The 17,746-nt window shown below is 42.6% G+C and overlaps 1 protein-coding gene and 1 long non-coding RNA gene across 4 annotated transcripts; both read right to left on the bottom strand.

Moving 5' to 3' along the window:
- Nucleotides 1-110: 110 nt before the first annotated feature.
- LOC130382850 (uncharacterized) lies at nucleotides 111-5,150 on the bottom strand. The gene is made up of 6 exons (XR_008895652.1): nucleotides 5,110-5,150; nucleotides 4,227-4,273; nucleotides 961-4,087; nucleotides 503-624; nucleotides 285-365; nucleotides 111-188 (listed from the first exon to the last, which is right to left on the bottom strand). It is a non-coding gene; the product is annotated as an uncharacterized LOC130382850 (long non-coding RNA).
- Nucleotides 5,151-8,672: 3,522 nt separating this feature from the next.
- ldah (lipid droplet associated hydrolase) lies at nucleotides 8,673-17,712 on the bottom strand. 3 transcript variants are annotated; one of them, XM_056590779.1, is made up of 7 exons: nucleotides 17,507-17,712; nucleotides 16,420-16,566; nucleotides 15,314-15,448; nucleotides 14,602-14,771; nucleotides 12,587-12,827; nucleotides 12,361-12,443; nucleotides 8,673-12,119 (listed from the first exon to the last, which is right to left on the bottom strand). In XM_056590779.1, the coding sequence occupies exons 2-7, from the start codon at nucleotides 16,556-16,558 to the stop codon at nucleotides 11,931-11,933; spliced, it is 957 nt and encodes a 318-aa protein (XP_056446754.1). In that variant the 5' UTR covers nucleotides 16,559-16,566; nucleotides 17,507-17,712; the 3' UTR covers nucleotides 8,673-11,930. The 3 variants fall into 3 exon arrangements, with proteins under 3 accessions (XP_056446754.1, XP_056446753.1, XP_056446752.1); XM_056590778.1 differs by having other exon boundaries at nucleotides 17,471-17,709; XM_056590777.1 differs by having other exon boundaries at nucleotides 16,420-17,711.
- Between the last annotated feature and the right edge of the window lie 34 nt (nucleotides 17,713-17,746).

Here is a 17,746-nt window from a genome sequence, read left to right as displayed (position 1 = left end):
TGAAACAAAAAGCGCAAGTCTGGTCCCAATGTCTGGTAACAAACTTGTAGTTTGTCTTAATTTTAAGCCCTTTATTTCCACTTTGTGGATACAGGTTAATACAAACTTACAATCTTTGTTGGTAGAGTGACGTCATCCTCCAGATTCACGGCTCCCCCATCAGCTCGCCTCCGCTTCAGAAACACGTTCTAGTAAGAAAACACAGCGGTAGTTTGTTAACGCATGTCAAAGTAACAGCTCTATTTTGCCCTTTAGTTCAACCATGTAAGCAAATACAAACTTACGAGGAATCCTTGTTGGTTTATTCCTAGTTGTCCTCCAGCGTCTCAGCTCCTCCATCTGCTCTCCTCAGAAAGAGTCCTGGTCTGGAACAAAGAGCAGAAGTCTTGCTTCAATGTGTGGTAAAACGGATGTAGTCGTCTGGTATATTGGTACAAACGCCGGTGGTTTGTGGTAGCGGTATTCTACGAGAAGTGGCAGTGAGTGTGATGGTCACTTCTACCCCACGACAGACATCCTCCACCAGGCAGGGCCTCCGTCAGCTCCTCCACCAGGCAGGGCTTTCAGCATGGCTCCTCCACCAGGCAGGGCCTCCATCAGCTCCTTCAGCCATGGATTCCTGGTCTGGTTACAAACACACTTGGTCTCAGCAGTAAATCACCTTGGGGCGCAATACACCCCACCTCCTGCATCTGAGGTTCACTTGTAAAATGGAAGACTAATTTAAAACATATTTAAACACTTAAATTAGACAACGTCTGCAGATTTTTGCGTTCAGCAATTCATCCACTACGGTCATAGCAGCACCAGAAACAATAATGGCTCATATGACTCCTACACAAAACCGGTATGAATTAACTCAAATCACAGCTTGGCACAGATGTAAAGTCATAAGTTGATCAAAACCAGACCTAAACCTCTGAGGATTTTAGTGTTTCAGATGAGCTTGGTGATGGTTACCCTCTGGTCCGGTGCTGCAGGCCCCTGGTCTCCAGCCTCAGTCTCCGGTCCATCCTGGCACCACAAGCCTCCGGTCCCAAGCCTCTCAGCCTCACCTTTGAGCTACAGCAGGAGGTTTATATCAGCAAGTAACAGTGAAGTAACAATGAACACTAAGCAGTATCAATATTAAATCAAATTTACTCAACTTGTCTTCCACCTTGAAATGATTTTCAGCCTTCACCAAAAATTGGGCCGCAAGTAGAACGCCGTTTTGTACGCAGCGAGAGTCCCGTCAACGTGGTTAAAAGTACGGCGCAACCATCGGAAATTAACATATTGTACGAAATTCGTGTCAGTGTTCTTATGGTTGTCAAGACTACAACTTTCTATGCTAACCATTGGGACTAAATCAAGTGACCGCACTCAGAACCTTCCACGGCGGGAAGCACAAACCGTCCGACTGGAATCCGAACATTCCAGCCGGAACCAACCAAAGAAAAAACGTAACCAGTGCCTCACCTTGAGCTGAACGGAGGAAGATCCTGAAGTCCAGCGATGGTCTTCATTAAAATACAGCCAACAGACTTACCTTGAGGGGATCTGTTTGTTGCTGTTGGTCATTAATACTATTCAGTGTAACATTACATTATTATGCACCCAGTGTGTACAAGTTATAATCACTCAAAACCATACGAAGAACCAAACTACCATGCACAACAACTTTAAACCTAAAATCCTGGAATCATTCAATGCAAAACCGTGTCTACATTTTACAATTATCTAGATTATTCAGGGTACAAACCAGAGAAAATCTAAACGTTGAGCTCACAGAGAGCCGACAGCAAATCATGCCAGCCAGCCAACGCATGTACATTTCAAGTGAGCATCCGAGTGAAAGGACTGCCCATATTAAAAATAAGCCAAATTCCTGACTTTTCCAACCATCTTCATGGTTTAAAGATTTAGACTTGACATTCCATTACGTTCTAATCCCCTTAGTCTGCTCCCTCGTTACTTATAAAACACTACATCTCCATCCCAAGAGTGTTGCATCCTACTCATGGGGGTGTGGTCTGAGTGAGCAGAGATGCATGCTGGGATACAGTGCCGTCTGAAGTCTTCAGTTCTATAGAAACGCCCCTCAGGAGAAACCAAGTGTTTGTGAATCTGTCGTGACATCAGTTACATGAGCTGGAATATCCTTCAAGATGGCGCCAGGATTCTGAGAGGAGAAAGGCCAAGAGGAAGATGTGTGGGTTCTTCCTCTCAGCCAGTGGAACACACCAACGGTCTTCATCAGAGTACCATGGAACACTTTGAAACATTCTCCTCTTTACATCTTGAAGCCCCAGTGAAGGTTTCCTTACCTCCTCAGCTGAAGAGCACAACTTCAGCTCGAAGAGCGCACTAGATGGAGTTCCCGGATTGGTTCTGATTTAAGGGAACCAATTGTTCAGCTAGTCCTGTCCGAGACAATTAGAGTTCAGCCTGAGAAGACGTGCAACTGAGAGCAAGACAAGATCCACAGGGCTCTCCATCAATCCAGGCTGGTAGGAAGAGCCGTCTCATTACAGGTCTGAAGGTCATCTTGAATATCCATTTAGGTCCCTTTCCAACGTCACACTCTCCTTGTGGAATTCCTTTTGGTGTCCATCCTCCATTGATCCTGATTGGTGTAGTCCTAGTTTGAAGTCACTGATCTGAACACGCCGCTTGCATCCTTTACCCTTGATTTGGATACTCTCCTTCCTGCCCAGTGTGTTGGATCTCGCTCCGGAGCATCGCTCAGGGCTCTTCATGTCTACTGGAGGCCCTTAAGTAAACGTGTGGCCGTCCATCAGGTATGATTTATTTGCCCACTCCAATATCCCAAGCCAATCACACAGACCCCCGTATGAACATTATCACTGTCAAAGCAAGCCGGACACACACACACACACACACACACACACACAGAACCCAGGACAGGCACGTAGAACCCCATACCAGGTGTGAGTGGGAGACACACACACCCACACACACAGTAGAACCCTAGCGATGAAAAAATCCATCTCATGTCAAACCCAAACACACACACAACACTGATCCATAAAAGGCCAAACAATCATGCAGGGTAAAAAACCTCATGCCAAATAACGTTCCATCATCCAACCCCAGCTCTCCTGCCAGGGCACCCAGAACAGAACAACCAATGTCTCCAGAGAAGTTAATTGTGTGCAACATTTTTCAGTGGCGTCCCACATTGGTGATAGATTATGCTTGGCGTCTCCAAAATGTGTCCCAGGTTGATTCAACGTTTCTGAAGTCATTTCTTTGTAGTCCAGTGGTTTCCTGAATGAGGGGCCTTCACAGATGCAAACAGTGCAGCTTTAATCAGCCTGAGGACAGGAAGGAAGTCATCTCTTCAGAAGACCACTCAGTGGAGGGGGGTTGGCTCTTGAGGAGCAGGATCCATATGGGGATGGCCCCAAATAAGACCTTCTTGGAAATTAAACTTTTCATGAGGACTCACGATGCATGGAGGGGACTGTTGAATGTGTTCCATGGTTCTCTCTGTCAGACTGAAGTTGTGTTTCAGCTGTTGAGATGAGGAGCCCCCTCATCTCCCCCTGGCGTTTCTCCTTCTGAATCCCGTCTCCATCTTAAAGAAAATTCCAGTCCATGTAACTGACGTCACGACGGTTTCTGAAACACTTGGTTTCCCCTGAGGGGGCGTGCCTACAGACCTGTAGAATTCAGACAGCTCTGTATCCCAGTATGCACCTCCGCTCACTCAGACCACACCCTCATCAGTAAAGCAACACTCGTGTGTTGAAGATGCAGAGCTCAGGAAAGTAGCTGGAAAGAAGACTTAAGACATCAGAACCCAACCAATTACTCCAGCTTACAACAATAACTTGGATCTCGTAACCATTTTAAAAAAACCATTAAAACCAACATAAACCAAACACCTAAGAAACCAATGAACCAATAAAACATCCTTACTACTCAGATCAACCTTTAGCCAACGGGTTAACTCACCAGGAAGCAAAAATACATCAATGTGCCCAAGAGTAATGAGAAATTAATGACTTACAGTTTGCAGTTCATCTTCATGGTTAAGTTGGGATACTCACAGAACTTCAGTTAAATATCCATGATAGACCTTTGAAGGAAGGAACAGTTTACTCAAGGTCCAAATTTCAAATGAGTTAAACCACTACAATCCCCTTCACACATTATCAGTGATTTATATTCAACATACACATCACATCAGTTGTGCTTTTCCACACAATTCTACTCACATCAGTTTCAAATGAGATGCTCCTCTTTACTTCAAAAAGTCTTTAACCTGTGAAACAGGAAGAGATGTTAAATAAGTCACAACAGACCTCAAAACAGTACACACACGTTCTGGTTTCTGGAAACACAACAACATACGTTTGGGAGACGCTGCACTGCCAAACAGTGGAGGACACCAACGTACTGTCCGGTTCCCTCTCAAGTTAAACGCACCAGAGGCAACCAATTAACTAATTAAGAAAACCAGGCAGGCGAGCTGCGACAGGTGAGCTAATTAGTAAAACTCAACGCAGGTTCGGCGCCCTCTGGACGCCTTGGTAACACAGGGAGGCTATTTCAGCTCTGTGTTTGATTTTAAATGAACTCCCTCATTTTAATTAAAGGGATGAGTCGGATTTGACTGATTTAGATTCATACTTCAAAACTAAAAAAATCTTTATTCAATTCACCTTACTGTGTGCGCGAGTGAGTGTGTTTGTGTGCGTGAGTGAGGAGGAAGCTTTCATCAAAGAGACCAGAGAGACTAATTCACTGGTTATAGGGGACCTTTCATACCACCAGGTGTGAGTTTGATTAGCCATTACAAGCAGGTTTGAAAATGTGCAGCATTGTGACATCACTAGTGGGCGTGTCCTCCTAGATGTGTGCTGGATAGATCAGTCTACCAGCCTACCCAGTGGATGCTTTATTGCGCATTCAAACTTTTTCATAATGCTTTATCTAAATAAACGAAATACACGGTTTATTATAGCTACCTGACTCCTATGCTGTTTATACCCAAACATCTAAAGTTCCAGTCAAGTTATTGCAGAGTAAAATAAATGCACATTAAACTCAATCACTGAATGCATTTAACCATAATTTACAACATAATGGCATAATCACCTCAGTAGATAGCATCACAGACAACCTCTTCTGGCAACAGCATACAGCAGACTTTCAGAAAGACAGCAGCTCACCCCTTTTATACCTCATGGCCCCTCCCACTAGACAGGCCCAATCAACAGGGGGATTATAATACTGTGGCATTTTGCAAATCAACCATGAATAAACTCATCAAAAATACAGCATGCGTGTTAAAGTTCATTTCATCTTGTAGATCAGTGATTTTCACAAGTGCATTTAGGCTAGTTGCTCATTAATGTCCAATGTCAATGTCCAGTGTACTCCTTTGACACAAGGAAAATTGGTTTGGCCCAAATTGGGCCAATCAGTGCCAGCAGGTGTTTCCTGACGCCATATTTAAAGCCCTCAGCCCCACCCTGACTCTTTTAGTCTGCAGTACAGAGCCATGATGAGAGGGAGAGATTGTTTGTGAGTGTTGCTTGAATAAATAGCTTGAATATACTGTATGCTTGAAGGTTTGCTGTTCATACACTATCCATCAATGTGCGCTATTGATAGGCAGTTAAACAGACAGGGACAGTGGTCAAACTGTCACATCACCTCCCTCCTCTCCAGGAACTGCAAGTTCAGGAAGGCGGGACAGGTAATCGGCAAGCAAGTTCGTTTTTCCAGCTCTGTAAGTAATATTGAAGCAATATGGCTGTAATGCCAAGTACCATCTGGTGACACAGGAGTTCTTATCCCTCATGGAGTTGATCCAGCTCAATGCCCGGTGGTCCATTTCCAAATCAAAGTTCCGTCCAAGTAGATAATACCGAAGGCTGTCCAATGCCCACTTGATGGCAAGACATTCCAAGGGAAGGCAAGGCATATTTATTTGTATAGCACATTTCATACACGTGGCAATTCAATGTGCTTCAAACAAATGCAAAATGAAAAAATAAAATGAATAAATAAAATAAAGTACAAATTTGGAACCATACACAATTTTAGCAAAGTCAAATGTAAAATATAGATGGAATACCAACAGCAAAGAGTTGATTTAAAAGTAAAAATGGAGAAAATAGAAAAAAGATGTATAAAAACAATGTGCATTAACTTCCGAAAGCATCTAAAAAGAGTTTGGTCTTAACTCTTGTTTTAAAAATGGTGACAGTGGGGGAGTTTTTGATGGTCTCTGGAAGCTGGTTCCAGAGATGGACACCATAGTGACTAAAAGCTGCTTCACCCTGCTTTGTTCTGACGGTCTGTTTCAGTAGTAATTGTTTATGTTGTGATCTAAGGGACCTTATTTGGGAATATTGCTTAAACATGTCATGCAAGTAGTTTGGCCCAACCCCCTTCAAAGACTTAAAAACTAGCGCTTTAAAATTAATTCTTTAACTAATTGGGAGCCAGTGCGGGGACCTTAAGATTGGGGTGATGTGATCTCTCCTTCTTGTTTTAGTGAGGACCCTGGCTGCACTATTCTGCATCATTTGAAGTGGTTTTATACATTTTTTGGGAAGTCCTGTGAAAAGAACGTTACAATAATCAATCCTACTAGTGATGAATGCATCTATGATTTTTTCCAGATCCTCCTTAGACATATATCCTCTAAGTTTGTTGATATTTTTAAAGGTCCCATGACATGACATTTTTTTCATGTTTTCTAAGTTATCTAACATAAAGATGAGTTCCCCTAGCCTGCCTATGGTCCCCCAGTGGCTAAAACTTACGTTTAGTGTAAAACGAGCACTAGCTGTTCTGCTCGCCTTTGAAAAAACGGAGGCTCAAGCACGCTGATTTGGAATGTCTTTAGGTATGTTGTCACAAAGCATCTAAGCTCCTCCCCTTACTCTGCCTGGCCCGCCCAGAGACGTTGGCCCGCCAATGAGACACGACCATGCGAGCGCCACATGTGTGTGTGAATGCACACACTTTAACGCAAGTGTTTCTTGTCGGTTCTTTGACGTCTCTTGTACTTCCACAACGAGACTGTAGTGGGGGTTATCTGAGCCATGGTTGGAATAGGGAATTGGGGGAGAGGAACTTTGGCTTTGACTCGCTGAAGTACATGAACTGCGACATGCCGGCTAAAGGCTGTGTGCGCCTCACCATTGCGATACATCCAGACAGAGCGCATGGTACCTTGGCTGCAAGCCGCTCAGGGCCACACCCCCACCCTCCTCCTTGACCCGCCTCGCTCCTCATTTGCATTATAGCTACAGACACCAAAACAGCGCATTTGGGGGAAGCTCAATATGCCACTAGCTCGGAGTGGCTGTACCTCTGCACCACGGCTGAATTCCGGGAACGTCTTTTAATACTGTGTTAGTTGCCCACTAATGGAAGTATGCTGATTTTGTGACTGATTTAATGTGACTGCTAAAATTTAAGTTATCTATAAGGACACCGAGGTTTTTTACCACACCTTTTGCTATTAGGCCTTTTCTTTCGAGTAAGGCAGAGTACTTTTGCCTTTCCTCCTTCTTTCCAAAAACTACCGCCCCTGCGGCGTGGACCGGGGAACCTGGAGGGGTGGGTCCGTTCCCGTCAGAGACCTGGTCCTCGGCTGACGTCGCCGCCGGGCGCCGCGTGGCCCCGTAGGCTGGTCGAGCGTACCCTCCGGCGCGGCGGGGAGGCTCTCTTCGGGTTTTTTAGGGCGACGACCCTAAAAAACATAAGGGGTAACACTGTCGTTTCGAAATAAACGTAAGGGGTAATGCTGTAATTATATATGTCAATTTGAAAGGTGAGGTCAGGGTCTGCTTAGCACAGGAGGTAGAGTGAGGGGCAACACTGTCGTTTTTTTCTGGCCGTTTTGAAAAAAACATAAGGGGTAACACTGTCGTTTTTTTTACTGGCCGTTTTGAAAAAAACATAAGGGGTAACACTGTCGTTTTTTTTTCTGGCCGTTTTGAAAAAAACATAAGGGGTAACACTGTCGTTTTTTTCTGGCCGTTTTGAAAAAAACATAAGGGGTAACACTGTCGTTTTTTTCTGGCCGTTTTGAAAAAAACATAAGGGGTAACACTGTCGTTTTTTTACTGGCCGTTTTGAAAAAAACATAAGGGGTAACACTGTCGTTTTTTTCTGGCCGTTTTGAAAAAAACATAAGGGGTAACACTGTCGTTTTTTTCTGGCCGTATTGAAAAAAACATAAGGGGAACACTGTCGTTTATTTCTGGCCGTTTTGAAAAAAACATAAGGGGTAACACTGTCGTTTTTTTCTGGCCGTTTTGAAAAAAACATAAGGGGTAACACTGTCGTTTTTTTCTGGCCGTTTTAAAAAAAAACATAAGGGGTAACACTGTCGTTTTTTTCTGGCCGTTTTGAAAAAACATAAGGGGTAACACTGTCGTTTTTTTCTGGCCATATTGAATAAAACATAAGGGGTAACACTGTCGTTTTTTTCTGGCCGTTTTGAAAAAAACATAAGGGGTAACACTGTCGATTTTTTCTGGCCGTTTTGAAAAAAACATAAGGGGTAACACTGTCGTTTTTTTCGGGCCGTATTGAATAAAACATAAGGGGTAACACTGTCGTTTTTTTCTGGCCGTTTTGAAAAAAACATAAGGGGTAACACTGTTGTTTTTTATTGGTCGTCATGAAAAAAAACATAAGGCGTAACACTGTTAACTTTTTAAAAAAAAACAAAAGGGGTAACACTGTTGTTTTTGTCAAATAAAATATAAGGGGTAACACTGTTGTTTTTTATTGGTCGTGACGAAAAAAAACAAATGGGGTAACACTGTTGTTTTTTATTGGTCGTCATGAAAAAAAACATAAGGGGTAACACTGTTGTTTTTTATTGGGCGTCATGAAAAATACATAAGGGGTAACACTGTTCTCTTTTTCAAAAAAAATATAAGGGGTAACACTGATGTTTTTTATTGGTCGTCATGAAAAAGAACATAAAGGGTAACACTGGTGTCGTTGTCAAAAAAACATAATTGGTAACACTGTTGTTTTTTTATTGGTCGTCTTGAATAAAAACATAAGGGGTAACACTCTTGTTTTTTATTGGTCGTCAGGAAAAAAAACATAAAGGGTAACACTGTTGTTTTTTATTGGTCGACATGAAAAAAAACATAAGGGGTAACACTGTTGTTTTTTATTGGTCGTCGTGAAAAAAAACATAAAGGGTAACACTGTTGTCGTTGTCAAAAAAACATAAGGGGTAAAACTGTTGTTTTTTATTGGTCGTCAGGAAAAAAAACAGAAAGGGTAACACTGTCGTTTTATCAGATGAAACATGAGGGGTGACGCTGTCGTTTTTCTTTGGTCATTTGAAAAAAACCATAAGGGGTAACACTTTTTTTTTTTATTGGTCGTCATGAAAAAAAACATATATAAAAAAAAAAAAAATTGTTCCTGTCAATTAAAATATAAGGGGTAACACTGTTTTTTTTTTTTTAAATCAGTCATCATGGGAAAAAAACATAAGGGGTGACACTGTCGTTTTTATCAAATGAAGGGTTAAGGCCGATTTATGCTCAGTTACGTAAGCGCAAGCGCAAGAGGCCCTTGCGCACCCCTTGCGCGACTTCTCACGTCTTGCGTGCGTCGGGCGATTTTTCTCGACTTACGTAATTTTTTACGTAAGCTTTTACGCGAGCCACGCAGCCTGCAAGGCTGTGATTGGTCTGCTGGTCTGGTTACTATTTCCTGTCTGGAGTATCACATTTCCTGTTTTCATACCGCCATTTTTAAAAGCCAGAAGGCAAGGACGACCCGGCAGGCTCATATACAAAAGTATTAACGTGAAGTGAAGTTAACTTTGCTGCCAACACATTATGTCGTTTTAAAATGTAGAGAGATATGCACATGTATACAACCCCAATGATCAACAACTTCATCACCCCTGTTCCTCTGTCTGTTGCCATCATTCACTGTGTATGGGGAGAACACGATCTGGCACATAAACAAACCAACGACTCCCACAGACAAAGACGTCATTCTCGAGGTCGTCTTCAACGAAAAACTTTACTCCACATATTACTCCACCTACTGTTCTGGCGGTAAATTGCTTGGCAACACGCGCAACCTAAAAGGGAGCATGAATTGCTTTGAGTACATTTTGCGCAACAACGTAACACCAACGCTGAAGCATGCAGCCGCCTTTATTATTTTGGAAGAAGGGAAGGTTTACGTAAAGACACGTAAGAGCTTCCGAACCTTGTAGCTGTTTTGAGGCAGCATTAACTGTGCTACGGCCTCATGTAGGCATTATAGGCGCGTTCATCGTGATAGTGATAACGAGACCGCTCGCCAGTGATGACGCTCACGCTTACGGCCGCTGTTCCCGGCAGTGACCGTTCATGTGCACTGCGTTGGGAATCTAAAAGTGCTTCACCGCAGGGATTTTTTATCTGTTAAAAAAAGCACATTGTATTGCCACTGTATGGAAGGCTGCCCTTGCCCTATCTAGAGCTGGTTTACCAGTAGGGGAGGGGTACACAACGTTTAAAACTGAGCGAGGTCGATGCCAACAGACGGTTACAACGTAAATCAATCAGAGGATGTGATATGATGGTTGAATCTTTTATATTGACTAAAATGTTCATTGTCCGCCATGTGCATACGCGTCACTAGTAAACCATACATCACCAACTGGGCAACTCCGTTATCAAAATCTGGCCCTAGTAGCCGAACTTAAGTAGAATAATAAGAGCGTCATAAGGTGTCGTTCACGAGAACTTTCCGCAAAAATGTTTTCACCATAATTTCCAGTGATGTGAACGCACCAATACTACTACTCCTTAACAATCTAAACAAATTATATAAAACAAAACCCCAGCCTTTCATTTCATTTCATTTTATAATTTATATATATTTATAAAAATGTAATTAAAACATGTTAAACCTCTGGTCCACTAGGTGGCAGCAGCTGTATGTTGCAAACCCAACCTTGCATTGCGTTGCATTTTGAGGGACTTGCTGTGTCCCAGCAGCAGTGTTATATTCCTGGTAGTAGGCTACGGCAGCGGCGGACTGATACCTAGGTTAAATTCCGCTGCTGCTGAGAAAGTAGTCCCTCAAAATGCGATGATTCATGCGATGCGAGGTTAGTTTTATTTCTAACATTATTCTATCAACACAGACATTTACATCTATAGTCTGGCGTTATAATTGATTTACCTCGGGTGTAGTGTGGAGAGGGTAAGACTGTTTTATTAGCAGGCCAGTATTGCCCGTTGCCGTGAGCTAGCCTAGCACGAGCGAACTCTGCAACTAAAAGGACTGAATGAAACGTGTTGAAAACTGTCTCCAATGATGAAGAACACCAAGGCTAACTTTGGAATCAGGCCCTATGTCCAAAATTCCTAACTACCCCTTTAAGGCTGGAGCTGACTGGCGTAATAAATTTGGTTGCAGTAATCTTTAGGCAGTCCAGTCTATCAAAGTTTATCACATTACCATAATCATCATAATGCACATCCTAATTATCCAAATTTCCCATTCGGGATTAATAAAATACAATTTTATTTTATCTTAATCTGTAAATACGTCTGACTGTATGATTTAGGCGCTATCATTTATGAATCATTTGTTAGGAATGGCATTGCCCTCCATCAGCTATTCCCTCACTGATTCACTTGTTTTTCCGTTCTTTCTTCTGCTCTCTCCCTCTTTACAACTCTCGATTTAAGAAGATAATTTAATAAATTAATTTATACAGCACTGTATTTAAAAAACAGTCTCCAGTCATCAGACTTCTTCAGATTTTACCCGCACAGTCCAAAAATAACAAAACCCATTAAGGCGAGTAATCATTGATGCAATCAAAGTTTGCTTTTCCTATTGGATCCGGTACATGGAGTCATCGAGTTCCTCAGTCACATATTCCCTATATGATATTAGTATCAAGGACCAACTCATGTCCTCAAATCATTGGACAGCCATTCGATAACCATCCCTGCAACGTCCTTTCCCGTGTCCAGTACGAAGGCGTGGCGGAAGCCATTTCTGCAAAGTCTTATGTCTCCACTGGGAAAGTCTTTCTTGATGTCATGATAATACTGGACAGGACACCAGTGGTCCACCGCCCCGTAGTAAAAGACAAGCTGAAGAGGGAGAAGTGGTTTCCAATATTATGCCAGTAACATACAGTGGCCCATAAGTTGTGATTTTATACTATTTACATTACTACAATTGTTCTGTGTGATACCAGTAAAACATGCATGGGGAATGACCACCACAAAACGAATACTGAATCATGCAATTTTATACCAAGTCCCAAACTCAGGTTTTGCAATTAAATAAATTGGCACAGGCATAAAATCTGAAATAATGGGTTTCCCTTACCTTTTTCAAATTATTTTTAATTGTCAGGTTATCTCTTTCCAAAACACCTTTCATCTCCTGACTGCCCATGTACATAGCATTGGCTGAAAAAGACAGAACAGATCAATAGAGCAATAAAAACACATGCTATTATTTTACTGCCTTTACCCATGTTTTGTACTTCCTATAAAAAAATATATCCATTTTGTATTCCCTGGAGTGAAAGCTATGTTGTAATAAAACCAACCTGCGCAGTCTCCGCTGAGCAGGTCAACGGTGGGAGCCACCACGGTGCTGTCCAGGGATTGGATGCGGCAAAAGGCCAGCTTCACCAGGGCGGTCTTGAGCCTTTCAGGCAGCAGCGAGAGCAAGAAGAGTGGCAGGTAGGCCAGGTAGCGCATGTGGCACAGGGCGGGGGTCATCATGCGGCCCTGGGGGGTCTGGGCCATGCGCTCGATGGTGGGGAACAGCATGACAGCCTTAAGGACCTGGGAGATGATATCAAGGAGAATATTGAGGAAGGTCAGGTATTCCACATATTCTACAACTATGCCAAGTACATTCCTCTGGGTTTTATCCGCCATGGTTAGATCCAGGGGGATGAAACCAATCTTAATCAGTACCGTCTGGGAACCTTTTAATGAAATGGAAAGATTGAACTCTGGAGTTGGACTGATGCAGTTTGTTGGAAGTATTAGGGTTAGTATTATAGGGTTAGGGTTAGTATTGTATTAAGTATTATATGTGCAGTTCTGGATAGTAACGGATTACATGTACCGGCGTTACGTATTCAGAATACAAATTCTAGCTAACTGTATTCCGTTAGTTACAATTTAAATTGTTGGTATTTAGAATACAGTTGCATTGTTGAAATCAATGGAATACATGATGATACTTCTGTTTCAGGAGTTTATTCGTGCTTTCACACCAACAGCATTTAGTACGCTCTAAACGAGTTTGGTCCCTTGGTTCGGTACGTCTGCGTTGGTGTGAATGCAGCCACCTCACTTCGATGTGAACCAAATCAGCCGACCGAGACCTCCCTGAACAGCTGGTCTCGGTTTGCTTCCAAACGAACCCTGGTACGGTTTGCTTGAGATGTGAAAGCGAACGCACCTCGGTCCGATCCAGTTCTACAAAGAATACGCCTTTTTGGACACAACAGGCACCCACTCATCTGCGCGCATTATGGGAATTATTGTGTGATTGGCGGTAACTCCAAGACTAGCAGCAAATTTTCGGACCGTCTGGGAATTTGGACAGACACCCAACAGAAAACATATGCCGGAAAACACACATAAAAATGGCGATGCATTTCACACATTCAGCAACAGAATGAGGGAGAAGGAGTTTGAGGGTTATCACAACGAGTGCCACCCACTGGATATCCATGATTATTTAGCCTGCTTTCACAGACGCTTTCCCCAACTTTCTTATCTTTACCCGCCACAGACCTTTTTTTCCAATGATTGAACGATTCATAACTTTTTTCAGTGAAAAAAAGGTTTGATGTAATAGCAAATATCTTTCGCATTAACGTACCCTTATAGTCTTTCTTCCACTACAGAAAGTTAGATAAAATAGTGACCTTTCAGGGAGACTTGGGCCTAACACATTCAGCCAGTTTGAACAGAAGAACACACCAGAATAGGCCTGTTTAGTAAGCAGGATTTGGTGCTGCATTCCTACACTTATAAAATGCAATTCAATGTGGAAGTAATCCAAGTATTCGGAATAAAATACTCAGATTGAGTGATGAAACGGAATACGTTACATATTACATTTTTGGGCATGAATTCTGTATTCTAGAACTGGATACATTTTAAAAGTATCCTTCCCAACACTGTATATGTGTGCAATGTATTATATGGAATCATCATCAATGTGTGGGGGTGGAATCAACGGTTACAGAGCTGCTTTGTGCAGATTGGCTGTAGCCTGATAGGAAAAGTTAGGATGGAAATATGAGTTATTTTTGTCCATTTTGACGAAAATGATTGTGATTATTTTGTAAGATATTGGTATTACGATTATTCATTGCGATTAACAGATTATCGGTTCAATTTGCCAAACAATTAATATTGCAGCCCTGATATACTCCTTTATAGCAATGTTACAATGAAATAAATTATGTTTAGGTGCCCATTTTAATCTGGGCATGCTATTGCAGGAAGGCTTTTATAACTGTACACACCTGCAATATGAAGAACAAGAAGTGAAACTAGTTTCATGTGGTGATTCTATGGCAGAACTTCAACTGACCTGGAGCTCAGGATTTCTCTTCATCATATCCAGAATGATGTAGCAGCCGATGGAGTGACCCAGTAGAACCAGGCGGGTTTCCTTGGGAACATGCTTTCTTAGGAAGGCCAGTTTGTGCTCAATCTGCCCATTGATCCCGAATATGTCGCCCTCTTCGATGATAGAGGCATCTAAACAAAGACACAGAAAAGCACCAGTAACTTTGGAGTGTGTGGATGAAGGCTGCTCCATGCAGCCTCACCTGGCCAGAGTCAGACTGACCCGGGCTGGGTGAGGCTGCACACCTGTTGAGGACCCAGAGTGCACAGGTTAACCCCCCCTCACTGAGCTAGGGCCCCCGAACCAGCCCCCTCACAGAGGTAGGGCCCCCGAACCAGCCCCCCCTCAGAGGTAGTGTCCCCGAACCAGCCCCCCCTCAGAGGTAGGCTCCCCGAACCAGCCCCCTCACTGAGGAAGGGCCCCCGAACCAGCCCCCTCACTGAGGTAGGGCCCCTGAACCAGCCCCCTCACTGAGGTAGGGCCCCTGAACCAGCCCCCTCACTGAGGTAGGGCCCCCGAACCAGCCCCCTCACTGAGGTAGGGCCCCCGAACCAGCCCCCTCACTGAGGTAGGGCCCCTGAACCAGCCTCATAGATATAAAGGGCTTATTTCACACTCCACTGGCACAGATATGCATACTCTGATAAGGATAAAACGATGTGTGGTACCTTACCCTCAACCATGTCCATGGAGACTGGAGGGTCGCAGTGGCCGGCATGGCTCACAGCCCACACTGGATGTCGAAAGCCAAAAGAAGCATGAAGAGCCTGCATAAAGGTCTTGTAGAAACCCACGATGCCAGGGTTACCTGGAGGAGTTAGAGGTGGACATTTGGACAACATTGCTAAATGTCTGACCATTGCACTTTAAAAACTGCATGTTATAGAGCATGTATGACAGAAACTATTTACAGCCAAGCAGGGTATATAGTCACATTTTGTTTTTGTATACGTTTCCCCATGCATGATTCCCTGTTTATTTTTGTTCTGTAGTCTATTTCTTGGCCAAAGGGAATCCGGAAAGTCAAGAATGGGGAATAACAAGAATTACGACCGTCAAAAATATGTTATTATGCAAATACGGTGGGCAGCTTCATGAAGTCTACTAATTCCCATGGGTTGATCAGGACACACTTAAGACAATAAGGCTTCACTATTAAAGCCAAGATGATGGATGTCAAACCATGAGGATACGGTAAGGCATGGTGTCCACTTGTCCCCAGACGGGGTTGTTAACCCTTATGTACAGTTCAGTTAAGAGTAAACAGGCATTATCATGATAAATACAACTGTAGAAAAAGCAAGTAGTCACATTCAGGACTAGCTTATTCAGACAACTCAGCTTCCATGTTAATCGTGTGATATGCGGCATACTCATTTGGAGACAGTTGTCTATCATTTTTCTACCATAGCATGCATTTATACAGTTTAAATCCTCTAAAACAACTGACAACGAAACAACTGGCCAGTACAATCAATATGCACTTTAATAACGATCATCCAGTAGGAATTACTAGACTGCATCCTGTGATAGACCTACCCACCCACCTCGTTTGAATCATTTTTTCCATTCTTTCCATTTCCCATTCTTTCCATTCACGACTTCGACTTCTGGGATTCTTGACATTCGCCATAAACATGTTTTTTTTTTTAGTGACCGCAAAAATAATTAATAAATAATGCTGAAATACATAAACAGGACAATAAATACATAAATTCATCATGTAGCAATAAGAGTTAACAAACAGCAGGTCAGAATCTAAACATGGGGCAAACTAACCAGGGATGACCAGAAACAGAACCTTGTGTTCATGGTTCAGGTGAGCCGGGCCAAATCGGAGGACCTCTGTGACGGCACCGCAGCAATAGATGAACTCAGTCTGTGATAGGCTGTTCCCCTCTGTCCCAGCAGACTCCATAACCCACCCTACACAACAGAAGAGATTGGTAAGTGGTTGATGACGAAACATTCCTCACTTAAGGATTTTTCTTTTTTTATCTATGTTTTCAGCTCAGTACATCATAAATGAGTGTTCATTAACCAGCCAGTATTTGCATGGATTGGTGTGAATCAATTGTTTAATAGGTGGATAGAAGATTGAAAGACAATAATGCAAGCTTGCAACTAATAACATAGTAATAGTCTGAATACAAAGGAGTCCAGTTGTGTTATACTATTAATTACAGAACAAGTATCTCCACGAAAGTGTGCAATTCTATTTATTACAGAACATGGTAAAGTACAAATTAGTTGAGGTGATAATAAAGATAAGGATGAGGTATCACACGTTTGTCAAATGTTACATCGAATTAAATATTTCCAGCTTAATATATCAATCGCTTCAAGGAGGTTATTGTACATACATCTTATACTACTTATGTCATACGAAGCAGCTACATTAATATATCGATTATAGGTGAGACTTTTTCATTTATGTCATCAAGCAGCAGTCGGAAATGACTCAGCCAAGTAGGCTACCAAACACAGAGTGGACCAGTCAGGTTTTAGATTAGTTATAAAGCGTTACCTTGTCCGGTTGCGATTATAAAGATATTAAGCGTTACCTTGTCAGATATGACTCTAAAAATATAAAGCGCTAGTGAATAGTGGGGAATAGCATAGAATTGTCGGAGCCCGAGGTTCACGTGTAGCATATACTAACAAGATAATATAAAGCGTTACATGGTCAGGTTGTGATTATAAAGATATAAAGCATTACCTTGTCATGTTTTGATATAAAGTCATAAAGCGTTACCTGTCTGGTTGTGCCTAAAAAGATATAAAGCGTTACCTGTCAGGTTGTATATAGATATTATGTATAAACCGTTACCTTTCTGGTTTTGATTATAAAGATATAAAGCGTCACCTGGTCAGGTTGTGACTATATGATATGCGCAGAGGCTTCCTGGTTGGTAGATAGGCCACTCCCACTCCTACCCAGTAGGCGTTCTAATCTCAAACCGGAAACCGGATGGTGAAAGGCGAGGGAGAGGGCGGGACTTTCAGTGCCTGCCAATAGTGGTGAGAGAGGGGATGGCTCTCCGATAAAGGGATACTCAGTTCCGTTACATGTTTCGGAATTGCTTTGTCAAATAATTTGTTTAAA

Source organism: Gadus chalcogrammus, chromosome 5 (genome assembly GCF_026213295.1).
Source record: "Gadus chalcogrammus isolate NIFS_2021 chromosome 5, NIFS_Gcha_1.0, whole genome shotgun sequence".
NCBI classification, from domain to species: domain Eukaryota; kingdom Metazoa; phylum Chordata; class Actinopteri; order Gadiformes; family Gadidae; genus Gadus; species Gadus chalcogrammus.
This window is presented reverse-complemented; position numbering and strand designations above follow the sequence as displayed.

What these genes read in the sequence shown, in the direction of transcription:
- ldah (XM_056590777.1), bottom strand. Translation starts at nt 16,609, where the DNA reads ATGTTTCGTCATCAACCACTTACCAATCTCTTCTGTTGTGTAGGGTGG. An exon ending in TCTGTTTCTGGTCATCCCTG is followed by an intron (nt 15,449 to 16,419) that starts GTTAGTTTGCCC and finishes TAACTCCTCCAG; the next exon opens with GTAACCCTGGCATCGTGGGT. An exon ending in AGAGAAATCCTGAGCTCCAG is followed by an intron (nt 12,828 to 14,601) that starts GTCAGTTGAAGT and finishes ATCATCTCCCAG; the next exon opens with GTCCTTAAGGCTGTCATGCT.